Raw genomic sequence first — 27960 nt, 5'->3', positions numbered from 1 at the left:
ATTCTTCTTTGTGGTATGTGTTTTACAGTGAGGAATGAAAGGTGGGTGGGGAGAGGGCTAGGTGCTGCAGCCAGGGGCACCACCTCCCACTTGGCTCCCGGGTGGCTGCGGTGAGGCTGCTGAATACCCTTTGGGCCATGGTGCATTCTTGTGACTCAAGGAATCAGGATGGGGGCCGCTGGGCCCACCTCAGTCCTTCATGGACACAAGTAACAGTGGGCACTGTTATTTCCAGAATGGTCCACCGGGGGAGGCCGGGGAGGGAAAGCAGTCTACGTGATACTCACTGGATATTCACCAGAATTACAGCGAAGTAGAGCAGTAAACAGTCTCTTTAAGAGAGCATTCTTTCTAAACGTGTTTTCCCGCCTGGAGATTTAAGATGGAACCTGAGTGAGGTTCCCAGGCAGGCAGTGTCTTTCCCCTTTTGGTTCCCACCCCAGTCCGCTCTGCAGTGGTGCATTTCCGTGAGTTCTGCAGGCTTGGAGGAGTCAGCTCCCGGGCACAAGCCCCAGTCAAAGGGAAATCATGACGATGCCCCATGCCCCAGATTAGAAATCGCAGCTCCTTATCAGACTTTGATTTATTTCCCAGCAAAGCGATATTTCTGAAGGTTACAGTGTTCCTAGTAGTGACCTCAAACAGGGTTGGGGGAGGTGGGGAGATGTTCAGAAACTTTTGAAGCAGCTGTATTTGTCTGCGGTAATACCTGAGTTCGTTGCCTCACGCCAAGCAAATCGAAGATGCAGACACCCAAGAAGTGAGTTTAAGAGCAGAGGTTTAATAGGCAAGAGAAAAGAGAAAAGCTCTCTCTCCTGCACACAGATAAGGGCTGCCAAGTGGTTCTTCAGGTTCCTGTGGAAATACACAGGGTTTTATAGACGAGCTTGAGTCTGATTTACATAGGGCCCAAAGATTGGTTGGACCAGGTGGGTCATTTACATAACACGGAAAGAAACTGGTCTCCCCACCCTAATCTTTTATTATGCAGATGAGGTCTCTACTTGGCCAGTGCCATGTTGCCTGCTTTTTTTTTTTTTTTTTTTTTTTCTGAGACGGAGTCTCGCTGTGTCGCCTAGGCTGGAGTGCAGTGGCGCAATCTCGGCTCCAGGATGGTCTGGATCTCCTGACCTCGTGATGCGCCCACCTGGGCCTCCCAAAGTGCTGGGATTACAGGTGTGAGCCACTGCGCCCGGCCTTTGCCTGCTTTTTTACTGCACACTTGGCAACAAGGAAAGTGGAAGAGGGAACCTCCATGTTGAATATCCTTGGCCTCCAGGTGTCCCTTTTCTATCGACACAGCTTCCAGCATTTACCTATGCGAGCTTTTAGCTTGCTTATCTATGCTTGCAGCTTGATTTTTCAGGCTGCTTTTTGTTAGAAAAAGACATGATTTAGGGGCTGCTTTTTATTACAAGGAAACCTTACAGAGGACTCTGTCACCCACTCTATATGCCTACATAATTTCTTTCTAGCTCCGTATCACTTTGTCTGAACGTAAGAAATTCAATGAGGTGCAGTTGAATGAAAAAAAAGAAAAACATTCCTTGGAGCAGGGCCACAAGGAGAACTCAGAAGCGCCAAGGGCTGGTCCTGGTAACTGGGGCTATTGCTTGAGGCCCTCCAGAAGGTGTAGGGGTCCCTCACCGCAGGCCTTGTCATCAGTTCCAGGGTGTGATCCTGGGATTTCAAAGGGACTTCCCAGCCTCAGTGACAGAGCCCTGAGAAGGCAGACAGCATCCCTCGCTCACCATTGTAAGAGAGCCAGAGATTACCTCCAACCCCTTTTTAGTCTTAGCGGGCTCTTCAGCTGGACCTGAAACCAAATTGATACCAGGCAGATTAATAAAAGAAAAGCATACCAATTTTATTAGTTTTACATGTTTATGGGGAGACTTGCAAGAGAGTGAAGTCTAAAGAAGTGGCCAAAGCAAGATGCTTTTATACTTTTTAGACAAAGAACCATACATTTAAGAAGAAATGACAGGACAAATCTGGCTAGGAGTAAATTTTCTAGAGAAGGCACTAGGAGATATGAGGATGGTGTAAAACCGGTGGAAGATAAGGGATACTTTGTTAAATATGTTTACTCAGGCCCATTGCAGCTCCAGTGCCCAGTCTCTGATGATAAGGGCCATTTTCTCATCCTGCTACAGGGTGGGTCTCCTTCCCAGAGGAATCTTTATGGCTTGCTGCAGACACAAAGAGACAGGTCAGCTCGTCCTTTCCGAAACCACAATTTATCCAATATTTTCAACTCAAAATAATCAATACCCCAATCTGGCATATTCTGGGATGGCCCGTGCTTCACTCCTTCCCCCTCCAGCTTTCCAAAGAGGAAACACATTAGAGTCCACCCCATGCAGGTCACTCAGGAAGGCAGCGTGAAAGCCGAGAAGGAAACACTGGCCCTTAGAAAGCAGGACTCAGTCAGGAAGCCTTCCACTGCAGTGTTCTTCAGAGCCAAGTCATGCTTCGGGTGATTGAAGACACCCGTGGGGAAAGCCCTTGCAAATGGAGAGAAGTTGGTGCTCTTGATCCTGAAAAACAGTCTCCTAATAGTCCCAACCCTCCAGTGGGGGCCTCTGCCGAATGGAGAAAATTCCTGGGCTCTCCAGTTTCTCTGAGAGTCAGGGAGGCTCGAGATGCGGCTCCAATTCCTGTTTAAAGATCAGTAAGCCCAAGATACAGCATGAATTCCCAGGACCTTGGTGAGATCTGCCCTGGCTCCCTGCACAGCCTCAGCCAGCTTTCCTCTGAGCGGCATGTCCTCTGAGAGCCCTGGGTCATTCACAGGGTCGGTGGCCACTGCCGGAGCTCATGCTGTGCAGGCTGCCGCCCAGATGCAAGCCTCACAAGCCTCAGACCCTGTCCTTATCAGACCTTATAGTTGGGACTGGAGCAGACAGGCAATAAATAATAAGCTAAAAATAAGTGTGTCCTATGGTGTGTCTTAGGAAAGGGATGATTCCAGTGAGAAATCAAAGCAAGGAGGGCACAGGGGCCTGGAGGACATCACGTGTGTGTATGGGGTTTTTAAAGCCCTCTCGTGTCGAAGTAGTTTCTCAGAGTTGCCTGTAGCACAGAAGCATATTGGAGCTTCTAGAATGTGGTGGATTCAATGAAGGGACTACAGATGGTCCTAGTATATTCTTTGTTTTGTTTGGTTTTGCTTTGTTTTTCATTTTTTCCTCAGTTGTAAACAGCCACCCTCTCCAAGGTGATATATAGAGACAGACAGAGAGAGCGGGAGGGAGGTAGATGAAGGGAGAGAAAGAGGGAGGGAGGGAGAGAAGCAGTCTCATTAGCACAAACCTGGGTATGGTTAAAGGGGGTTTATTATGAGTAACAAAAGATGCTGCTTTCAGCCCAACAATCAGGAAATTCCACGGGTTTTAGGAGCTCTGTGCCAGGAACCCAGGATGAAGACCGTATATTTCTTTATATAAAATCACACACTGGAAACTTTAAAAGAGAACAGAAAATTATGGGGAGGGAAGGGTCACACATCCAATAGGGGCTCCAAATAGGCCACCTTTAGGGATTGCAGCTGAGACGTGCAGGCTAAGAAGCAAGGTTGGGTATAGGGATGAGGGGAGAGGAGGAGGGTCACTGGGCATGAGGGGCAGAGCAGAAACTGCACTCTGGCCTGAAAGCAGAGTGGCAGGCGAGGGCAGGGCAGGAAGCTGGGCACGCAAGGGCCATGCATCACCCTCCTGCTGCTGAAGCACAGCTGTGTCCCGGCTTCCTGGAGGCAGCATCTCCCATGGATGCACAGGAGAGATTTCCTAGGAGACCTGAGCAGGTGTTTTTCCTGAGGACGAGTCTGTATTCCTGTTTCCCTTTATTTGTTTGGTGCTTGGCTGCTGGGCAGATGAACCCCCAGAGCAAGATCCAAAGGTGCTCTTTGTACCATTTGGATCCCCACAGTTGGAGCAGAGCCCCCTGTTTTGCAAAGATGCTAAAGTATGTTCTCTTTGACTATAGAAGTTTAGGAGCAAGATAGAGGCTGTCCCTCTGGGTGGACGCATGCTCCTGTACCAGAGGCTTGGCCACCATATCCCCTCTTGGAACACACTTGGTGGCCAGAGACAAGGCCCCTCTCAGTGACACCGTGGGAGGCCCGTGTCCCCAGACATGACCACAGATGGCTGACCACAGATGGCTGACCACACTGATCAATTCCAGCAGTTTTATCATTCTGCTCGCTATTGAAAGCTATAAGTAAAACCATGTATTTTGATGCCATTTGACAAAGCTACCCATTTTGATTTGTAGAAGCCACTCTGCTCTTAAAATGATGAGTGAGTCTTGGTCCTGATGCACATTCTATGGCTGTTCTCTTGTGTCGACATTGAACCATATGAAATTGCCATTGCCATAGGTCAAAATGGCTGAACGTGGATGGTTTCATACAATTTAACCTCACGTTCTATTTCACTTTTTCACTTATTATATTTCAACTTCACCCACTTGTAATATATCCAGAAATCTTGCAAAATAAGAAAAATAACTTCTAAGTGAGGATTGATTATCGGGCTTTTAGTACTTGCTTCCAACTGATCTGTAAAGATGTCTGTGTGAGAGTAAACAGAAGTGTCTGTAAATGTTTGTTTAGAGACTGCAAATTGTTAACGCTTTTGCCCGTGGTTCACTGACATCAGTGCCTCCCTGGCCAGCAGTGGCAGTAAGGACTGGCTGTATTAAGGTGGATCATAGACAAGCCCCAGGTCTTTGCTTCTGCCATGACATGTTTTGAGTTTTCATAAGAACCCTTATCAACAGCCCATTTTCAGAAAATCCAGAGCCATGGATTAGAGCGTGGAAAGGAAGAATTAAAGCTATGTTCGTATTTCTTCTCTTAACAAGATTACGAGTCAGATGTTGACTATATCCGCAGTACATTTGCCGAGTATTTTCAGACACCTGTTTTGCTAAAATCACAGCGAGACAGCCTCTTTGTGTTGCCTGTGGCACAGAAGCATATTGTGTGCCGCATATCTGAACCTGGGGCTAAAACACTCCCAGTTCTAATGCAAAAAGTCTCCTACTTTAAGGTGGACGTGAATCACCTGGAGGTCTTGTTAAAATACAGATATGGATTATTTAGGTCTACAGTAGGCATACAATTTCCGACAGCCTTCTGGTCACCCTGGGGCGGGGAGCACAGGGACCACACTGTGAGCTGCAGGCCCTAGAGTCAGCCACCAGGGAGCAGCACCACTGGTACTCAGCCTGCAGAGGCCCCGCTTGTGATCAGCATTTTTTCACAAGCACATTGACAAACAAGAATGCATCTCTTCCCGTTCCAGTGTGGAGAACAGGCCCGGATTCGCAGCAGTGGAACTGCGTCTGCGCAATTACTACTATGACGTGGTGAACTAACGCTCCCATACCTGTCGGTGGCTGTCTTTGATCACAGAAACAATCACAGGAAAATGAATCCAGAGGAACTGATTGTCAGCCACCTCCCTCTGCCAGTTGGGAGAGCCAGCCTTGGATGGAACACGCCCGTGATGCGTCACCCAAAGCCTGTCCCAGGACTCACCCTCCACAAAGCAAAGGCAATGCTGGGAGAGAAGACGGATGGCAGGATCCCAGGGGCTAGATGGATTTGTTTGTTTTCTTGTCTGTGTGATTTTCATACAGGTTATTTTTACGATCTGTTTCCAAATCCCTTTCATGTCTTTCCTGTTCTCTGGGTCCTGGAGTGCATTTGTTACTGATTGCGCCCAGGGGCATTGCAGAGTGGCCTAGAGCACTCACACCCCAAGCGGCCTTTTCCGAATGCCCAAGGATGCCTTAGCATGTGACTCCTGAAGGGAGGGCAAAGGCAGAGGAATTTGGCTGCTTCTACGGCATGGCTGTGACAGCCCATGAGACTGATCCCTAGTCACTGAAAAGCTTTCATGACAATAAAAATGTTTTGAGGCTTTAAAAAGAAAATCAAGTTTGACCAGTGCAGTTTCTAAGCATGTAGCCAGTTAAGGAAAGGAAAAAAAAAAAAAAAAAGGCCTGGATCCTGCTTTTACTGTCTGTTATGAGATGGAAGACTTACATGTTTGTGATAAAAGGAGACCGTTTGAATGAATTGGTTTGGCTTACTTTCCCCCCGAAATCCTGTCTCCTGCAGACTGTCTTGACGACCTGGTGACTGGTAAATAAAGCCCTGCATGGAGGCTGCAGAGCAGGGGCAAGAGGCCCAGTCCCCGGCGTCTCACTGAGGACAGCTTCGGGCTGCCTTCCCCTGAACGTCCACACCTTCCTCTCCTCCACAGAGAGGGTGCTGCCAGAATCCCCTGTTGCTTTCTGTGTCTGTAATGGGGGACAGTACAGGGATCAAAGCCATCTAAAGAGTTTCCAAAGGAAGTGTTAATTCATAACAAGCCAAAGACCCTGAGCCTCACCACAAATAGGCCTTTTGGAGTGTGAGTTTGAGTTGAAGATACAAGACCGGAGAATTATTTTCTGGTCTTAACTAATCCTTGACTTATGAAAGGAGTGGTTGGATGTGCCAGGTTTGGTAAAGTGGTGACCGCATCTGTGAAAGAGGCTGTGAGGCTGAACTCCTGCCCCTGTGAACACAGGCCCCGTGCTCGTAGGAATATGGTAGCACCTATGTAGGAAGTGCGTGCAGTTTTCTGTCTTCTTTCTGTGTGATTTTTGGCCTCTTTCTCAGCACTTCTCCCCTCCCAGGAGCCTCGGGATGCCAAACGTCCAGAATGTGATGGGGCAAGAGGGGGGCAGGGGCCTCACCTCCCTGCAGAGGTCCAGCCGGGTCTCCTTGTCCCTGGACAATCTCCTGAGCCTGTCCGCTTGGTGAAGCAGGCACCTGTGTGCAGAATTCCCACTGTGGCCAGCACGAGGAAGTCTTTTCTAGTGAAAATGTGTCCTGCGGTCAGGAATCATTATCCTTCCCCCTGCAGCCACTAAGAAGGGCAAATAGAGAAAGGCAACCGAATTGAAGGATTGGTCATGTGAAAAGGGCTACATTTGGGAAGCTGGAAAAGGCCTCCGGGCTTCTAGAGCTTCTAGAGCAGCTAGCTTGGGCTGGATTCTCATACCCAGGCTGCCCCTTGGATTGTTCTACCCAAGCTTTTCCCTGGGGTCTGGGCTCACTCCATAAGGTAAGGTGCCTTTCACCTTATGGTCCTTGTTTAGCAGGGAACAAAGAAGCATCATGGACAGACTGCCCTAGAGGCATCACATTGGCGCCTGGGGCCGTGAATATCTTGTCCCCCAGCAGGGCTGAGTGTTTCTGTCACAGAAAACAGTGCGTTCAGTGGTGAAAATCGTTGCATGCATGTTTTCATCTGAGCACGTCCTTCTCCCATACTCCCTATCACCCAGCCCTGCCTGTAGTTGCTGGATGGTGATTGCCCTTGGACATCAGTCCAATGACTGCAAGTTGGCCTGGATTTCCACTTGCAGAAGCAACAGCTGCATTGTCAGGCCTCCCAGCCCTGCAGAGAGCTCCCGCCACTGGTTAGCAGTGTGTCACGTTTTCCATTCATTTCAGAAGAGCTACATTGTGTCACTGGACATTTTTTAAAACTGTGATTTTTAATAAAAACTTACCTTGAGCTTTGTGATGATTTTCATGGAAGTTATTAGGATACGGTAAGTCACACTGTCAAATAGCGTCAAGCAGCATTGTCACAGGGGTAGCTAAATGTTTTCTAAAACATTAAGTCCCTGCCATGTCCTAAAAAAGTGAATGTGTGGGTCAGGTGCAGTGGCTCACGCCTATAATCCCAACACTTTGGGAGGCCCAAACAGGAGGATCTCTTGAGCCCAGGAGTTTGAGACCAGCCTGGACAACATAGTAAGACTTTGTCTCTGCAGAAATCAAAACATTAGCCAGGTGCGGTGGTATGCACCTGTAGTCCCAGCTACTTGGGAGGCTGGGGCAGGAGGATAGCTTGAGCCTGGGAGGTCAAGGCTGAAATGAGCTCTGATGGCACCACTGCACTCCAGTCCGGGTGACAGAGCAAGATCCTATCTCAAAAAAAAGAAAAAAAAAAGAAAGAAAAAAAGAAAAAAAAAAAGTGGATGTGCACAGGCCACTCAAAGTTGTCTGTGAGATTCCACCACACAGAAGGGGGAGGCCCATCAGGGAGGGGCCCTGTCCTGCCCTGCCTCTATCTCTTATTCATGAGCAGAGCATCTACCCAGCAAGGGCCTGACAGCCCATGGCCTGCCTAATAAAAGACAGACTGAGGAGACCCAGAAATCCCCCATCAGGGCAAAGCAAGGTTGTGGGTTTTGAGCTATTCCTTTCTCTGTGAAGACAGCCTAAAGGAAACTGGGGTAGACAAAGAAAGCCCCGATCTCTGCCTATTCTAAGGAGGTTACACACATGCACAGACATGCACACATGTACATATACCTGCACACATGCATGCATGCATGCACAAAAGGCATGCACACGTGTACATGTGCACACATGCATATATGTTAATGCATACATGTATATACACACATGTACACATACATACACATGTGCACGGGCACACACATTTATGTGCACACATGCATCCACACACAAGCACATGCACAAATGTGCACATACACACATTCACACGTGTGCACACATGCACATACATGTACACATACTTGTACCCACATGCACACATAAACATACACATATGCAGAAACAGGCACACATGCATGCACATGCACACAAATACACAGAACATGCATGCACCACACAGTACCCATAGACATATAGCAAACACCACATACACCTTCACTGCACATACACACATTATGCCATACACACACACCACACAAGCACACACACACAAAACGCACACACCACTGCACATACTGAACCTTACTCCAAATAACCACTTAAAAATCCATGTGAGGCAGTGGTCCTGCAGTGGATGCACCCTCGTGTCTATATCCATCATCACCACCACCCTCTCTGGGGTCAAGCAGTAAGGGTCTCTCCCTCACACTCTTCCATCCTAGCCTCCCCTGGATCCCCTCTGCTCTTGCCAAGCCAAGTTAGGTTTGGAGGAAACAATGAATTTGGCTGGGCCAAGGCTCCCTGGGTCAGCTGGGAGATGGGAAGGACAGAGACTGCCCAATAACCCAGTGGCCTACAGGGGGCTGCTCCAAATACAGTGGGATGGTGAAGCACCCTGAAGTCAGAGAACACAGCACACAACAGACCACTGGGCTCCAGCCCTGCCCTTGGGCACGTCCTATAAATTGAACCCCCGAGCACCACAATTTCAGCTGAGGGTGGCTGCGCTGACACATGCAAGTGCCAGCACAGTGGCCTTATTCTAAAAATGTCAGCAGATGCCGTGGTCTGTGCTGATCATGCCAACTGCTGAAAGGAATGCTGCGGGCAGCAGACAGCGTGCGCTCTGGGACGGCTCAGGAAATAAGCACTGGCCTTTGGCTTCAACCCCAGGGTGGGGAAAGCTTGTGATGATGTATCACTGCACTGCAGTGTGAGATGGCTTTACCACTAGCCTGAGCTGCAGCAGAGAGGCGGTTTAAGACCCCCGGGCTTGTCCTTCAGAGATGAGGAGGGGACTTTAGAACTGGTCGATAAATATGTTCTCATTTTGGGGAGGAAGGGAGCACTTTGAAAAAGGGAAGTTTTGGTTTTTGAATTATCTTTTAGATATTATATGGTCTTTCATTATCTCTCTCTCAGATACACACACACACACACACACTCTCTCTCTCTCTCTCTCTCTCTCTCTCTCTCTCTGTGTGTGTGTGTGTCTCCGGGACATATAGAATCAATCTTTCCTCCAAAGAAAAAGAAGAAATGATGACAACATTTTGCTATGGAAGGGTGTGGACGGCAAGTCACCCAGGTACCGAGGCAAGAGACTGAAGGCACAAGCTGTTCCAGTATAATGAAGAAAATAATAAGAATAGTTGTACTAGAAATAGAATATAGATATGATTATGTATTAATATTATTAATCATTAGTTTGTAGAATTACCCTTTGTTCTGCTATTATAATAATCCCTATTCTAGAATTATAACCTAGGAAAAACCAGGTCATATAGAGTTAGGAGCTGAAGGGACACGATAAGAAGTGACCAGAAGGCAAGAGTGTGAGCCCTCTGTCACATCCGGATCAGGGCAACTAGAGGGCTCCTTGGTCTAGTGGTAATGCCAGTGCCTGGGAAGGCACCCGTCACTTAGCAGAGCGGGAAAGGGAATCATCCAGTGATGCTGTGCTTCAGCGCTCACACTCCAGGTCCACTTTCACGTTCCGTTGTGTACGCCTGGCTCCGTCTTCTAGCTAGCAGTAGCAGAATTAGTGAAAGCATTAAAGTCTTTGATCTTTCTGGTAAGTGCTTAGAAGAAATGATGACACGTGACATATGCCGTCCTCTCTCTCTCCGTCTCGGCTGCCATAAAGGGAAAGGCCCCCTTTATGGTGGACACATGACTTGCATGACCTTATCAATCATTGGAGATGACTCAGACTCCTTGCCCTGCCCCCTTGCCTTGTATACAATAAGTAGCAGCGTGGCCAGGCATTTGGGGCCACTACCAGTCTCAGCATCTTGGCAGTAGTGGTCCCCCAGCCCCAGCTATTTTTTCTTCTGTCTCTTTGTCTTATGTCTTTATTTCTACAATCTCTCGTCTCTGCACACGAAGAGAAAACCCACAGGCCATGTAAGGCTGGACCCTATACCTGGCGCCCAGTGAGGATTTCTCTTTCATTGTGTGATGGCGCGCTTCGAGCATGGAACTCAGTGGAGGACATCAATGACAGATTCCTGAGAATTGTGGTCAATAGGCTTGGTGGTAAGCTTGGGCACTCAGAGTATCCCGGGCCACCATGGGACAGGCCAGTACTAAGTACTCAGCTTATTTAAACTTTATAAAAACTCTCCTTAAAGAAGGAGATGTAAAAGTCTCTGCCGATAAGTTAATTGAATTGTTTGAGGTCGTAGATCTCCTTTGCCCTTGGTTTCCTACTGAGGGAACCTTAGAACTCAAAGAGTGGGATGAGATTGGTCGACAATTCAAAATTGCTCATAAAGGGGGGCGTATTATTCCTCCCACCATTTGGTCAGTCTGGGCTTCGGTTCGCTCTGTTCTGGATTCCTTGCAGACTCAGGAGAACAACCTGGAGACTGAGCCCTCTTCCCTCCCCTCTGAGGAGGTTGAGAAGTCCTCAGTTCTCTTTCTCCTGAGGATACTGCACAGACTGAGGCCGTCGTTTTACAGACGGACCTCCATTCTGACATTCCTTTGGCCCCGCCGCCTACACCAGAGCCTACCGCGCCCCCATTATCGCTTTATGATGAACTTTTACATGATTTAAATGATCTCATTTCCCCAAACTGGCAAAATCCAACCAAAATATATTATCAACAGCCGTTGCAACTGGACCCTCCTGTCTTTCCTCAGCCCTGCTGTAGGGTCCCCTACCTTCCATCTGCGTGGCCTGAAAATGAGGCTACACTGCCTGAAAAAGAGGCTCTGAACTACGTTTCTATGCAGCCCGGTAATGAGGCTCTCAACTCTGTCCCTGTTCAGCCCTGCTGCAGTGCCCTCAACCTTCCGTCTGTTCAGCCTGGTAACGAGGCTCTCAACTCTGTCCCTGTTCAGCCCTGCTGCGGGGCTGTCAACTTTCCATCTATTTGAGCTGGCAATGAGGCCTTCAAACCCATCCCTCCACAGCCTGGTTATCCATCTCTCACTTCTGTTTCTCCTTCAGCACATCAGGCTCCCTTGAAGCCTGTCCCGCAGTTACTGCAGCAACCTGGACCTCAGGCCCCTGAAAGACCTGCCCAGCAGGTCATCTCGCCTCAACCTGGCTTACAGGTTCTTGATTCTTCCTCTGTTCAAAACCCTAACTTCTTTCTCCGTCTGGTCCGGTCACTCATGCAGTTGCCACCACCACCATTGCCGCTCATAAGCAACAAGTTACATACATCCCTCAAGATGACACTCCTCTTATGAGAGCCATCGCTCAGGTAAGAGAATATGGAGCTCCTGAGGCCTGGCAATTTCCTGGAATTTTACAACCTCCTATACTTGCCACCCCTGCGGCACAAAATCAGCCACAGCCAGCTGACCCTGCTCAGCAGGCGACTGATCCCGTGGCTTCTCCAGATGTACAGCCTGAGAATCAGGTCCCTCAGCCTGAGAATCGGGCTCCTCAGACGAATAATCAGCCCCCACAACTGCCTGCTGCCGTGGCGCAGCCAGCTCCAGGTATACCACAGTCCAGGCAGCAGCCCAACCAGATCCTATTCACTCCGGCCAGGTTCAGCTATGCCCTGCTGCTCGGGAAAGTTTTTCTTTTAACTTCCTCAAAGATTTCAAAGAATGAGTGAAGCAGTACAGCACCAACTCCCCTTTTGTCCGTTCCATATTAAAGGCCCTAGCAGAAGGTAAACGTCTGGTGCCCTGTGACTGGTAAATTCTAGCAAAGTCAGTCTTATCTAAATCCCAATATTTACAATTCAGGACTTGGTGGGTTGATGCCGTCCAGGAACGCATTCGTCTTAATCAGGGCTCTAATCCTGTTAATGTTACGGCTGACCAGTTACTGGGAATGGGACAACAGGCTGGAATTCGAAACCAAACTATACTAAATGATGAGATTATTGAACAATTACGAAAATGTTGCCTAGATGCTGGGGATAAGATTCAGAATGACGGCAAAATGTGTCCATCTTTTACGGCCGTTACACGAGGACAACATGAACCCTATTCAGAATTTATTGCCCCTCTTCAAGATGTGACAGAGAAAGCAATCCCTGATGGCCATGACCAATGACTTGTTGTAGAACTTACAGCTTATGAACAAACAAATGCAGACTGTCAGGCAGCTATTCACCCCATGAAAGGCAAAATTCCATCAGGAGGTGATGTAGTCTCCTACTACATTAAAGCTTGTGAAGGCGTGGGGGAACTCTACGTCCAGCAATGGTCATGGCACAAGCCATCGCCACTATTAGAATGCCTGGATGATTCTCTGGCAAACACTTTCAATGCGGCCAATCAGGGCATTGTAGAAAAAATTGTCTTCGGCTTTCAGGCCGCTGTTTTTTTCAACGCCAACAACAAAACCCTATACAGAAACAAACCTTCCCCTCCAATCTGTGCCCACGATGCCGTAAGGGAAATCATTGGGTCACTCAAAATTTCACATTGATGGTAACCCCTTTAAAGCCATTCAACAACCAGGGAAATGGAAGGAGGGGCTGGCCCCAGGCCCCTCCAAACAATGGGACATTCCTCAACTCACAGCCTTTGGCGGCTGGTCAGATGAGCACTTTCCCGGCCCAATCCATTCAATTCCCACTTCAGCCATTTGTACCACAGGATCTAACGACTCAGCCCCAAGACAAATCTCAGTACAATGCTTGTCCCCTGCCACCACAGGCTCAGCCGCTGTAGCTCTCTGCTGCGCTCGAGATATTTCTCTCTTACCCGGAGAGCCACCTATTGCTGTTCCCACAGGTATGTTTGGCCCTTTGCCACCTGGCACTGTCGGCTTGCTTCTTGGTCGCTCAAGCCTAAATTTAAAAGGTGTTCAAGTACATGCTGGTGTAATCGACTCTGATTATTCAGGTGAAATTCATATTGTCATTAGCTCTGCGGTACCTTGGTATGCAGCAGCAGGAGACCGCAATCCTCAACTTCTTATACTCCATTACATTCCACTAGGATCTAGTTCTTGTAACAGAACTGGAGGTTTCGGAAGCACAGACTTTCAGGGCAAAACAGCCTATTGGGCCAGCAAGATTTCTGATACTCGTACTGTGTGCTCTGTGCATATTCAAGGAAGGAAGTTTGAGGGAATGATTGACACAGGTGCTGATATCTCCATTAGAGCCTTACATCAATGGCCTAGACACTGGCCCAAAGAATGTGCATCCACAGCATTAGTTGGTGTTGGTCAGGCTTCAGAGGTTTATGAAAGTTCCACTGTTTTACACTGTGTGGCCCAAGGGGGACAGACTGGTACTATTCACCCCCTGGTACTATTACACCTATTCCAGTTAATCTTTGGGGAATAGATCTTTTACAACAATGGGGGACACAGATTTCTTTTCCACAAGGTAATTACAGACAACAAAGTAAAGACGTTATGGCAAAAAAAAAAAAAAAAAAAAAAAAGGGATTTGTTCAAGGTACAGGTTTGGAAAAATCAGCACAAGGTACTACTCAGCCTATTATACCTGCTTATAAATCGGATTCAACAGGACTTGGTTATTCTTTTTTTTCTTTTCTTTTCTTTTTCTTTTTCTTTTTTTCTTTTTTCTTTTTTTTTTTTTTTTTGAGACGGAGTCTCGCTCTGTCACCCAGGCTGGAGTGCAGTGGCCAGATCTCAGCTCACTGCAAGCTCCGCCTCCCGGGTTCACGCCATTCTCCTGCCTCAGCCTCCCGAGTAGCCTGGACTACAGGCGCCCGCCACCGCGCCCGGCTAGTTTTTTGTATTTTTTAGTAGAGACGGGGTTTCACCGTGTTAGCCAGGATGGTCTCAATCTCCTGCCATCGTGATCCGCCCGTCTCGACCTCCCAAAGTGCAGGGATTACAGGCTTGAGCCACCGCGCCCGGCCAGAACTTGGTTATTCTTTCTAGAAGCAGTCACTATCAAGCCTCCAGATCCCATCCCCTTAACTTGGAAAACTCAGAAACTAGTTTAGGTAGATCAGTGGCCACTCCCTAAAAATAAGCTGGAGGCCCTCCATATTTTGGTCCTTGTACAATTAAAATTGGGACACATAGAGCAATCTTTTTCCCCTTGGAATTCACCTGTTTTTGTTATCCAAAAGAAATCTGGTAAGTGGAAAATGCTTACTGATCTCAGGGCATTACATGCTGTCCTTCAACCCATGGCAACCCAGCTTGCCATCCCCTGCTATGATTCCTGAGTATTGGCCACTTATCATCATTAATCTTAAAGACTGTTTCTTTAACATTCCTCTGGCCCCTCGGGACTTTAAAAAATCCACAGGCCCTGTAGGGCTGGACCCTACAGAAAGGTACATAATTTCATGTTTCATTAGAGAGTGCTTTTTAAGGCCACTTATTATTTTGTAGCTTTGCAAAATTAAGCGGCAAAAGGAAGAACGCTTTCTCAGAGCCCCACCCACCAAACCCGGCGAGCCTGCACTGCGGTGCCCATCACATCCCCACGGATGGCTGCACACGTCCGGCGTTTGCCTGAACCCCCACCTCACAGCCTGTTGCTGCCGCCACCCCCTTATGGGGCATCCCACAGCTAAGAGATGCTCACAGTCCCCACACGGCTCAGCTGGGGATGTTTCCAGGAGCTATTTTTCCTATTAGTTAAGCATTATTTTACCAAAGCCGTGAGTCACAAGACTTTAAACATCTGCAAATCTTTGAGGTCTTTGAATAACTCAGTTTTCCATGACTATCATCAAATTGTGGAACAATGAGTGAAAAATGTATTTCGTTCGTAAACAACTCATCCTCATTCATAAAAATAGAGCCAATGTCTCATACTGTTTGTTCTCCACAGCTCATGTCAAATGACATCATAAATTTCTGTCATCCAAGCCCACTGAAACACAGCGAGGTGAACATGCCCCTGCTTGTGAACAGCTGCTTTAGTTCTTTCCTTCCCTGAAACAGGAGTAGAGTGAAGACCACAGCCTCCAAGGGTAGCGAACAGGTTAGGAAATGAAGGGCCCATCACTATCAAGAAAATGGTTTTGCTAGAGTCCTTATCAAGTGGATTGTGCCAGAAAGAAAGTGATCCTCATAGGAGTAGGCAAGTCAGCCTCGCCAGCTGCACAGGACATGACCTTTCCATTTCCCGATGAATCCAGAGGTGTAAGGTCACACCCAGAGCAATGGCTCCTCTCGTACCAAAAGCGCCTGGTAAAGCACACTTTCTAGACACCAGATGTGTTCTGGGGGATGCCAGAGAGCTCCCTGCAGCCGGCGGTATCCAGGTGGGCAGACTTACACAGCAGCACGCTGTCCCTCAGGGCATCGATCCGAATTTAGGGACACAAGCTGTCCAGTGCACCTCCATCCATCACCTCTCTTCCCCCCTCTTCTTGCTTCCTTCATTATTCAACCTTGAAAGAAAAAAGAAAACAAGATGCTTGGTCAAGCCAATCCCAACTCCCGAGACCGTCTACCTCACACTACTGTGTACATGGCAGGAAATCTCAACAGAGGCGAGGAAAGACTCCTCAGACAGACCTCAGTGGACCAGGATCTGAGCAGGATTTGCTCACCTCGGAAATAAGGCGGACCTCCCAAGATGGAGAGAATTTAAGTGGAAGAGATTCATGAAAAGAAAAATATCACCCAGTTAAAGCATGGCCGTGAACAAACAGCCATTTTAACTGGCTTGTTTTTCTACAGTCAACACATTAGACGCTTGTCCATTCAATCTTCTCTTTTAAAATTAATGAGATATCCGTTCCTTAATGTCGTGCTATGAATTTTTTTCTCAGCATCTCCCCAGTTCTTTACTCTTGAGCACTAAATAGTAGCTTTCTAGAGGATGCTTTTTTTCATTTACTGCCAGGGCTTCCTCTAATGGGCCGGTGGGTTCGTCCTGTTCGGAATCGGTACTTCCGTGTGTCAGGATTTTAAAATGCATGGTCTAAAGTCGGCTAGTGGGGCCTGTAGGCTTTTGTAACGTCCCCAGGAATCTGTGTGTGTGTGGGAGCGGGGGTATGTGTGCATCTGTTTGTGGTATGTGTGTGTCCATTCATGATGTGCGCATGTGGTTTGGGGGGGTGTCTGTGTGTGTCCACGTGTGTCTGTATGTTTGCATGCATATATGGTGTGTGTTTATGTGTGTATCTGTGTGTGATGTATCTATGTTTGTATATGTGTGGCATGTGTGTGTCTATGTATGTAGTGTGTGCATGTGGTATGTGGGGATGTCTGTATACATATGTATGCATATTTATGTATCTGTGTGTGTGGTGTATGTATTTGTGTGTGTGGTGCGTTTGTGTGGCATATGTGTGTGCATCTATGTGTGGTGTGTATTTGTATACTTGTGTGTATGCATATCTGTGGGTGTATACCTGTATATATCTGCATGTATATGTGTGTGTATGGTGTGTGTACGTGTACCTGTGTGTTTGTGTGTGGTGTGTGTGTGTCTCTGTTAAGCAGACGTCTTTGTCCTTTCATTTTTCAGATCTTACGCTCTCAATGTGAAAATGACCTTTTATTATTAACCAGCTTGGTCATCGTTTTCCCCCTTTTGGGTCACAGTGTGCAGAACCGGTTTTCCATCTTGCTGGCATCCATGGCAGTTAGCCCTTCCCCGGCGGATTTGGACATGACACCACCACTCCCATCTCAGACCACCTGCAATTGGCTCTGTGATAGATGCCACCATTGCCACAGTAAAAATAAAACAATGGAGAGGCCATTACTTAGGTCCCTGAAGCCCAAAACAGGCCAGTACACTTTTCCCTATGCCTTCACGAGAGCCAAGCGCCTCCACTCACGGTGGAAGATCTGCCTCTCCTGCACAACCCAAAGCAGGATCCCTGCCCCTGCCCCTCTGGGGCATGCAGAGGGTGGGAGGGCACTGAGCAGCACCCGCTTCACACCCATGGGTGCTTTCTCATGGAACTTGGGCTTGCCAGGACTGCCTGTTCTCCTTCAGACAGCGTCTGCCCTGCCGCAGCTTGGACTGAGAAAGCAGCCAAGCGGGAAGCGGGCTTTGAGCCTCGAGACAGACTCCATCTCTCTTGTTTCTCAGTGGTCTCCTGCTGCGTGGTCTGAAGGAGGGGCACCAGCCCAATGACTCCCGGCACTCAGCAGTGTCAGCAGCTGTCAGGGCCCCGTGTGGCTCAAAGCCATGCCCTGCCAGGCTCCTGGTACGGCTGGTGGGGCAGGGACCCTTCCCAGGTTTCGGCTGATGTTTCAGGCCACTGGCAGTTCTTGGCGATGTCTTCTTAAAGCCAGAGCAGGTTTCTGTAGGAGAAAAACCACAGTTAGACTATTCATCCACGTCGTTTGACAGTGACATTAGAGTCTGGCTGTCACTGTCTCCCTGTGTCCCCATTCTCAGCCTTTGGAGAGTGAGTACCCAGGTGAGTACCAAGGATCAAAGTATGCTCAATGATGCCCTCCAGCAGCTCATCACTAACATGCAAATGACTTTACAATCAAAACATCAAAACGTGTGAATGCCCAGAGCGTTGCTCACACATGCAAATGCTTTAACTTGCTGTGATAGAATAGATGCATGCTATGTTATTTCTGAACACTGTAATGGAAGTTGCATTTGCATAATATTTTATAGCTCACGAAGCCTTTTCAGGTAAATTTTCTATTTTAAGTCTAAAAACAACCAGTTTTAGAGATAGTTGCTATTATTAACTCCTCATTTTACAAATGAAAAAGCCAGTAAGTAGGCTGACTGCTGACTTAGTAGACAGCATCAAAAAGAAGAAGCAGACTGCCATTTCTTCCTAGAACACGGCTGGTTCTCAGGCCCAAGTGCCCACTGAAAGCAGCTGTAGCCTTAACAGTGCTGGTGCCCAGGCTCTGTTCCCTGAGAGCCTGGAGTAATGGGTCTGGACTGGGACCAGAGACCAGGCACTGAAAATCTTTAAAAGTGTACCAGGGGCTGGGTGCAGTGGCTCACACCTGTAATCTCAGCACTTTGGGATGCCAAGGTGGGCAGATCACTTCAGGTCAGGAGTTTGAGACCAACCTAGCCAACATGGTGAAACCCTGTGTATACTTAAAATACAAAAAATAGCCAGGCTTGGTGGCACGCATGTGTAATAGCTACTCAGGAGGCTGAGGTGGGAGAATTGCTTGAACCCAGGGAGCAGAGGTTGCAGTGAGCTGAGATCGCACCTCTGCACTCCAGCCAGGGCAACAGAGTGAGACTCTATCTCAGGGAAGAAAAAAAAAAGTGTACCAGGAAGTGAGGCCATCACTGCTACTCCTCCCTGCTGTCAGGGCTCGGACCTTAGGGATGTGGAACCATTTGGGACCCTGATACAGGAAAGTGAGGGTCAGACCCAGACGTGAGTTCCAGCAAGGTGGGGTTCTTCATTCTCGGCTGAGTAGTGTTGGCCTGAAGTTTTCAATGCTAGGTCACCGAATACCCCATAAATTCCAAACTGGTTACATGATCAGGGTCTCTGATTCTTTGGGCTAAAAACTCAGTAGTTTTTCCTGTTAAACCTCATCTCCTTTCTGTGACTTCCAGTCCTATGTTCTGTGGAAGAATGGGAATCTACAGACAATCTGTAGCATAGAGAGGTCCATGTCATGCCCAGAGTGTCAGCTCAGCACATCTAGGAACAGAGCCGGGAGCCTGGCCACATCCTTTTACCTCTGTCTGCAAAGTCACACAAATAGGGGGCTTGGATGCCAGGTGAGGCCTGAGCTGGACATCAGGAAGCTGTGGTCAGGCTAGTGTGACTCTCTGTAAGAAGGCAGATCACTTGAGGTCAGGAGTTTGAGACCAGCCTGGCCAACATGGTGAAACCCTGTCTCTACTAAAAATACAAAAATTAGCTGGGTATGGTGGCATGGCAGGTGCCTGTAACCCAGCTACTCGGGAGGCTGAGGCAGGAAAATCACTTGAACCCAAGAGGCAACAGTTTCAGGGAGCTGAGATTGCGCCGCTGCACTCCAGCCTGGGCTACGACAGAGTGACACTGCGTCTCAAAAGAGTCTCAGGTGGCCTGTGGAGTCCAGGCCTTGCTTGGAGAAGAAACCAGGAGATCTCAGCCTCAAATACCATTAACATCACCATCTCTATCCCCAGATAGCTTTAGAGATGCCCCAAAATGAGCAAATCCCAAGGAAGTTTCAGCCTAAAGTGATTCCTTTCCCAACATTCCCCTGGAGATTTGCATCTTTAGTGCTGAGCTGCAACCAGCCCCATTTCAGAGGTGCTATTATCCTGGGATGATACCTCACTCACCAGGACAACTAAATCTCCTTTATGGCTATACCCAGATCAGGGCAGATTCAGGCTTCAGGAGCCTGATGTGCTCACAATTCTGAGGTCTGATGCTTACTTGATTTTTTTTAAAATTTTACTTTAAGTTCTGGGATACATGTGCAGAATGTGCAGGTTTGTTACATAGGGATACATGTGCCATGGTGGTTTGCTGCACCTATCAACCCATCATCTAGGTTTTAAGCCCTGCATGCATTATGTATTTGTCCTAATGCTCTCCCTCCCCTTGCCCACCACTCACTTGATTTTTTGAGCCCTCTTTAAGAAAGAGAATTTTGAAGACCATTTTATTAGGAGCGACCATAACTGGCTCCAGCCAAGCTGTATCATGGAGTTAAGACTTGGTCCAATAGTTGGGAGATACAACTCCCCACACTGTCACTGAGTATAAGACAGCTACAGGCTTGAGCTCAACAATACAGGAATGCTGGTAAATTCGATTCTACATAATTCTACATGACTCCTGTTGAAAAAGAAAAGGAAAAGTATGATGTGTGTATAACTGAGTATGCTACATGGTATCAAGTCTATGCCTAAGTGGATGGTGGCCTTGGCTACACTGCATGGTTGACAACAACGTAACCCCACATCAAGTGACTGTAACCCACAGCCTACAGAGCTCACACTGCATGTCCTCTAACTCAGCTGTCTTTTCCTTGAATGTTAGAACTGACCAAGGCTGGTCAGGCACCACAGCTCACACCTGTAATCCCAGCACTTTGAGAGGCTAAGGCAGGTGAATTGCTTGAACCCAGGAGTTTGAGACCAGCCTGGACAACATGGCAAAACCCCATCTCTACAAAAACTACAAAAATTGGCAGCTTGTGGTGGTGCATGCCTGTAGTGTCAGCCACTCAGAAGGCTGAGATGGGAGGATCACTTGAGCCCAGGAGGTTGAGTAGTGAGCCATGATCACACCACTGCACTCCAGCCTGGGTGACAGAGCAAGCCCCTGTCTCAAAAAAAAAAAAAAAAAAAAAAGTGCCTAAGGCTATTCCAATGCTACAACAAGGAACATGGAAAGGGAAAAGGCAGTCTTAGCAGATTGCAGATAAAATTTCTTACTTTTGGAAATTTGGTTTTAAAAAGCGACTTATTGCTGGGTCCTTTTCCAGGATCTTGGTAGGAGCCCATGCAAACTCAGGGTCTTCAAGTGAATTATATTGCATTAGCTTTCTGGTGAATCCACCTATGCCCACGGCGAATATGATAGTAAGAACAGGAGTGTTAGGAGACAGTGAGTGAGAGAGGAAAAGGGAAGGAGGGAGGAAGGGAAGGAGGGAGGGAGATGAGAAGGCAGAGAGAGAAAAAGGGGGTGGGGGAGAGATAGAGGAGGTTGTGACTGGTTGGAGGTGGAAAAGCAGCAGATGCGGAGTGACCAAAACCAGGAAAGGAGTCACATGCTTTCTTGCCAGGGACATGCTCTGAAAAGCCCAGCAACAGTTCCGCCTGGATCCTTAGTCCTTCCTTCTGCAACCCTGGGCTGGGACCCCTGGCGCTCAGCCCCACTGGTTCATCATCAGCCGCATGCTCCCAGAAGGCCTCCTGTGGGCCCCATACATTTCCCATCCTCTTTTTCCCCAGGCCTTATCACCTGTGGATAGAACCAAGGGGTCAAAATGTGCCCCGCCACTCCCCTCCTACCTGCTGAAGCAGACCCCCCTTGCTGGGCATCCCTGGGTCTGTGGCTCCAGCAGGCTTGCTGTTCTTGAGGACAGAGACACTGCTGGGCAGAGACATGCAGGGCCACCTGCCCTGAAGTCTGTATGGAGAACAAGGCCCAGCCTGGCCGCTCTGTGCTCACATCTCATGGGCCTTCCCCAAATGGGTTCTTCAGATTGTGTCTGCTGCACCTCCGTAGAGCTGGATGTGGTGATCAGGCCGAGCTTCAATTTTGCATGCCGGTCCCCAGTCTCCAGCATCCCCTCAATCCAGTGACACCCAGCCCTCCCTGTCAGCCTTTCTGCCAGTAGTAGTCAGTGACAGAATGAGGGTCATGTCTGCCCAGGGCCACATCCCAACCAGCTTCTGCTCCCTGGGTCAGGCCTGTCTGTGTGGGTTTGTCCAGACAGACTGGTATAAAGATCAGGGCAGGTACAGCTGGCTAGTTCTGGCTTTGCCCTCTAACCCTGCAAGGCCAGGGCACCCCCAGGTGGGCAGCTCTAATCCCACAGCTGCCCTCACCACACAAGCCCCACGGATGGAGCTGCCTCACTAAGTCCCACTCCACCCATGTCTCCTGGTGCTGTGAGGAGGAGCCAAGGAGATGCTGTCCCCGAAGTGTGACCAGAGCCTGAAGCTGAGGGAAGCCCAGCGTGGCACCAGGTCTCCCACTCCAGGGCCGTCCCACTGGCCACCAGCCTAGGTCACAGGTATTCAGTAACATCTGCAGCACAGACTCTGGGTCTGTCAGGCGTGGGGATGGCTGCTGGCTCACTGCTAGGTCAGGGGAACACCCGCGTGGCCCACGTGTTCCAGCCACTGTGTTCCAGCCCAGTGCCCAGCCTTAAGCACCCTGTTATAATGACCAGCGACTGCTGTGACCCAAGGCAGCCTCCCATCCAGAGCTCCTGGGCCAGGGCATGAATCTCAATCCTGATGAGGGCTTATTCCTGAAACCCCAAGATAAGAGCAGGGACCCTGTGCTCTGGGATTTCACGGTGTAGACCCCCACAGGGCTGGGGTTTACATACAGGAAGACCATCCTCAGGGTCGTACCTCAAGTAAGCAGTAGTGGCAAATACGGCCCACCGCTGCTGCACTTTCTCAGTCTGTGGGGTTCATTTCCTTGGTTTGGGAATTTAAACTGGCTTGCCAATTTTAAAAGGCAAACATTACCAGGAGGACAGAGGGAAGGAAAAAGAAGGGAAAGAGTAAGAAGTGGGGGGTGGCCATGGGGCCATGTCCCTGGCATGGGGTGGGAAGGCCTGGCCAGAGGGCTGCTCTCCAGGGCAGGAAGGAGGCAGTTTGCAGGGCTCCCCTCCGCATCGGGTCGGTCCACTTGGGGCCAGACAACAGAGAGTTGGACCGCACAGCCCCTCAGTGCTACTCCTTGAGTACCCACTAGATGGCAGCCGACACCTGGGCAAGAGCTGGTCTTGGTCCACCTGGCAGGAAAGGGACAGGCTATCTCCTAGGTTATGCCTATTTTTATGAAAGCGGAAGAGGCACCAACTGCATGCACTATTGGGAATCGTGTCTCAACAGGTACAGAAATAATGTCTTAAGCGATTTATATTCAAAATAAGTGATTGGCAGATGACTGCTCTTTTCAGGGAACCCATTTCTAATCTTTGAAGTCATAGTGTTGTCCAGCAGGGGGCATTGGAATGAGTTTCTCTAACTCCCCTTGCTAAAGTCAGCTTGGTGTGGACTTGTTTCTGTTAGTTCAATATTGAAATGCGGTCATCTTGGAGTCTTTGGTTCCCGAAGGTGGGATGTAGCATGCTTTAGCTGGAAGGGAGCCTTCACCCGGGTCTGCCAGCCCCCAGCCTGGAGTCCTTGGGCTGCTGGGAACTGAAGGACTCGTCACACGTTCCCCGGAGGTATTCCAGGTGACAGGCGTGCTCAGGTTCCCCAACTGCAGCTTGCTAGTCCAGGCTTTGATTAAGGGAGATGTGAAAACCAAGTAATGAATTTAGGTACTACTGAATCAATATGGTGTGGAGGGGCCCTACCTTACAGAATGTAGGGTCCAAAGAGGTGAAAAAAGAATCTCAGATCTAATCCAGCCTCTGCTTTCCAGGTGAGGACAGTTACTTTTTTAAAATCTGCAATGGACTCAGAGCAGGGATCCCATCAACACCTGCTCTGAGCCCCACTGCAGTCCCAGCCCAGCTTTCCAGCACCTTCCCAGGCATGGCGTCACTGGCAGTTTTGAGCAGATCCCACTGCAGGGCTGGTTCACAGCTGTTCTTGATTTCCAGACATGAAGCAAAGCCAAAGGTGAGCCACTTTCTTGACACAGCCAAAAGAAATTTTGAGGAATGTCAAGAGGAGTGACTGGCGGTCCTTCTTGAGTGATAAGAAGCTATGTATTTCTTTTTTTTTTTTTTGAGACAGGGTCTTGCTCTGTTGCCCAGGCTGAAGTGCAGCAGTGCAATCTCGGCTCACTGCAACCTCTGCCTCCCAGGTTCAAGCAATTATCCTGCTCAGTCTCCTGAGTAGCTAGGATTACAGGTGTGTGCCACCACACTCAGCTAACTTTTTATATTTTTGGTAGACACAAGGTTTCATCATGTTGGCCAGGCTGGTCTCGAACTCCTGACCTCGTGATCCACCTGCCTCAGCCTCCCAAAGTGCTGGGATTACAGAGAAGCTATGTATTTCTATGCATGTATTCTCACCACCTTTCAGCTAACTGACAAGGGGGCCTATGGACAGCACCAAACAGAGGTAAGGGACTTACTCGGGCATATCACTGTGAAGCCAAACACGCTGCTCGATGTGTCAAATAACCAGCTCCCCACAGCTCTTCTGGGAAGTTCCCATCCATGCCCAGGGAGATTTGGCTCCAGGACATAAACTATACACTCTGAATCAGCCTTCCATCGATGGTGTGTTTACCCCATAGCCAGGACTCACTGGTCCAGGAATCAGGCAGTGGAAATGGGAGATACACCACTCACCATCACCCCTAGTGAACCACTGGCAACATTTTTGCTTCCTGTTCCCACAACTTTATGCCCTGCTAGCCTAAAGTCTTAGCTCCAGAAGGAAGAATGCTTCCACCAGGAGACGCAGCAATGATTCCATAATTTCTACAACTTCCACAACTTCCAAATGGAAGTGAAGACTGCCACCCAGCCAGTGTGGGCTCTTCGCGTCTCTGAGGCAACAGGCCAAGAAGAGAATGATGGTGCTGGTTGGGGTGATTGATCCTATCAAAGGGAAATTGGACTGCTACTCCACATTGGAAGTAAGGAAGAGTATGTCTAGAACATAGGAAATTCCTTAGGGCATCTCTTGGTACTACTATGCCCTGTGATTAAGCTCAGTGGAAAATTCAGGAATGAAGGTTTGGGTCACTGCACCCGGTAAAAACTCATAATCACCTGAGGGGCTTGCTGAAGGCAAAGAGAATACAGAATGGGTTGGTGGAAAAAGGTGGTTATAGATACTTACCGTGGCCATGTGATCGGTTACAGAAACAGGACTGTAACTGTCATGAGTATTTTCTCCCTACTTTGTTAAGAATACCTTTTTGTGTATATAAAGTAAGCAAATATCTTTTTTTCTTTCCTCTTTTATTTCCTTATCCTGTAATACATAGTACATTGATTTTATATGAATATTTAAGTGTTGTCAATCTTACATTATAGTATTTAAACTAAGAGATATCAAGGAGAAGCGTAAGCATCACCGAAGGCCATGCCTTCCCTTGTGGGGAAGGGATTAGTGAGTTTTGGGTTGTATGCGAGATCGTTAGGCATATAGCATGCATTGGTATTGTCTTTATTTGAAGATTAGCATGGTTTAAGAAGATGCATTTTGGTGTTGAGTTGATAAGAAGTGGACTTATGATGCTTAATTTTACGTGTCAACTTGCCTGGGCTAAGGAATGCCCAGATATCTGGTAAAACATTGTTTTTGTGTGTGTCTGTTAGGGCATTTTGTGAAGAGATGAGCATTTGCATCAATAGACTAAGAAGATGCACTTTCACCAATGTGGGTGGGCACCATCCAATCTGCTGAGGGCCAAAGCCAAAGGGCAAATTCACTCTCTCTGCTTGAGCTGATATCCCCATCTTCTGCCCTCAGACACTGGTGCTTCTGGTTCTAGAGCCTTTGCATTTTAACTGGGCCTCACACCATCAGCTCGCCCGGTTCTCAGGCCTTTGGACTAGGGCTGAGTTACGCCACCAGCTTTCCTGGGTCTCCAACCTGCAGACGGCAGATCATGGGACCCCTCCGCCTCCATGATCGTATGAGCCAATTCCTATAACAAATCTCACATATCTATATATGTCCTATTGGTTCTGATTCTAGATCAGAGGACGCACATCCTTCTAGATCTGTAGGGCTCCTTATGAATCATGAGATCCCCAGAACAACTGCAAAATTAAACAAATTCAGTGAAACAAAAATTAGCTATTTTGCAGATAATTGGTGATTTTATCTTTAACTTTCAGTTTTGTCATGATGTAGACATCACTGGAGATGCTGGAGCTGGAGTTAGGGCCACGGCTGTCAAAGGAGAGTAGGATAGGCTGGGGAGGGAGACAGAGCAAACCTTCATTGTCTCCATATTACACCTGGTGGCTTTTCAGATGCTACAGGAAGGTGGACTATGTCCATGGATTCCTAGAGCACCTCAATTTGAGGATCTTTTAAAAATGTTTCTTACTGTCTGTGTGAAACTGAACAAGTTGCTCAACCTCTCTGAGCTTTGGTTTCCTCTTCTGCACAAGATATTGATGATGATAATAATAATACTGACCTGCTATAATATTTGCGCATCACTTTGCCTCTATAAGGAATAACTCTTAGCAGCCATCGTTTTTCCATGGTCATTTGCAATGCCCAGGGTGTGAAATCTCGCTGGACAGAAGCCCAATATGGGTTCTTCAGGACATGTGTTCCATAGAACCAAAGCACCCAGATACGTGAGGGTGGGAGTTAGTGGCCAGATGACCTGAGCCTCTTACCTATGGGGAGGCCACAGGTGTGTCACTCTGTGCCCTCCGTACCACCCGAGCCACAGTTACCGCATGTGCGTAGTTCACTGTGGAGGTATGAAACCAGCCATATCACAGCCATCTGTGGCACACACCTATAATCCCAGCTCTCAGGAGGCTGAGGGAGGAGAATCGCTTGAACCCAAGAGGCAGAGTTTGCAGTGAGCCAAGATTGTACCATTGCACTCCAGCATGGGCAACAAAGCAACAGAGCGAGACTCCATCTCAAAAAACAACAACAACAAAAGTCAATGTTGATGACCACCACTGTCCTCCCTGCATAGGGTCCCTCTTCACATGTAGCTATTTACCCTTCACGAGTTGTTCTAGAAAGGCATGAGTTCTCTGTACCAAGGAGCGCAGGCACTGCCCTGGGCCAGGAGTGTGAACTCCCGCCTGGAACAGCCTCTGAGTGCCCAGCCCATGGTGACCCTGGTTCTGGCAATGCCCTACAGTTACATGGCCCAGCCCAGGGGTCCCTGTGGATGGAGAGCCCTTCGCCACCCCCATCCCCATCCTGGGAAGCCGGAGCTGCATGGACATCCCCAGTGCCTCAGCCCTGTTCTTATGTGATCTGCACGGACCCCACTCCAGGCTTGCCATTGCCCCCAGATGGCTGAGGACCACCTGTTCTCCTCAGCCAGGGCCAGGGCTGAGGTGAGAGAAGGGGATGCTGGGGCGTCACTTAAGGACACCCACTTGCCTCACCTGGCCTAGGCCTGCCGTGGGGATCCCCCCAGCCATGTGCTTGCTACCCAGGAAGCCACACTGAGGAAAGAGACCAGGGGGCAAACCCAGCCTGGGTGCTCGTCCTTTGTTGCTGGGCTTTCAGCTTCAGCCCTCCGTCGACCTCGCAGCGTGGGCTTCATGTGCTGTGCAGTAGAGTGAGACCCTCCCAGGCCGGAGCCTCCCCACTGCCCCAAGACCATTCCAGCCTCTGCCGTGTTCTCACATGGGTATTGTCCAGACTGTTCTGCTCAGTGGAAGAGAGAAACCATTCCATGGTCGATGACTTCTGGAAACCTCTGTGGACTTGCATTCCCTCGGTTGGAAATGAAGCATCCTCAGGATGCACAGAATTCCGGCCGCACGGAGACCTGCCTGTGCTCATTTCTCCCAGCAGGTCCTCCGCGTCTTTGACTCCTCACAAGGCGGCTGTGCAAGGCGCTCTCCCACACCGGGGCTCGCTGTTGGCCTGGCGTGGGCTCCCACTCAGCCCGTGCTGTTCCAACGAGTCCTTCCTGGGGCCTGAAACCTTAGCCCATGCCTCTTTCCCCCACACAGTTTTCCCTCTTTCTGTGGCTGACGACCTCTCCCTTGGGCCCAGAACACC

At 48.8% G+C, this 27960-nt stretch overlaps 1 protein-coding gene across 7 annotated transcripts in view; it reads left to right on the top strand.

The window, feature by feature from the left end:
• The window catches only part of LOC105498823 (spleen associated tyrosine kinase), a 127822-nt gene that overhangs the window by 88408 nt on the left and 11454 nt on the right, over window positions 1–27960 (top strand). For 2 of the 7 annotated variants that reach the window (XM_071077564.1, XM_071077561.1), the window contains one exon: window positions 5313–7589. The exons of the other annotated variants lie outside the window; for them this stretch is intronic. In XM_071077564.1, the coding sequence (XP_070933665.1) occupies window positions 5313–5385 (73 nt within the window). In that variant the 3' untranslated portion in view covers window positions 5386–7589. Of the gene's footprint in view, window positions 1–5312; window positions 7590–27960 lie in introns of those variants that run through there. 7 annotated transcript variants of the gene reach the window in all.

Source organism: Macaca nemestrina, chromosome 14, assembly GCF_043159975.1.
Source record: "Macaca nemestrina isolate mMacNem1 chromosome 14, mMacNem.hap1, whole genome shotgun sequence".
Lineage (NCBI taxonomy): Eukaryota > Metazoa > Chordata > Mammalia > Primates > Cercopithecidae > Macaca > Macaca nemestrina.
This window is presented reverse-complemented; position numbering and strand designations above follow the sequence as displayed.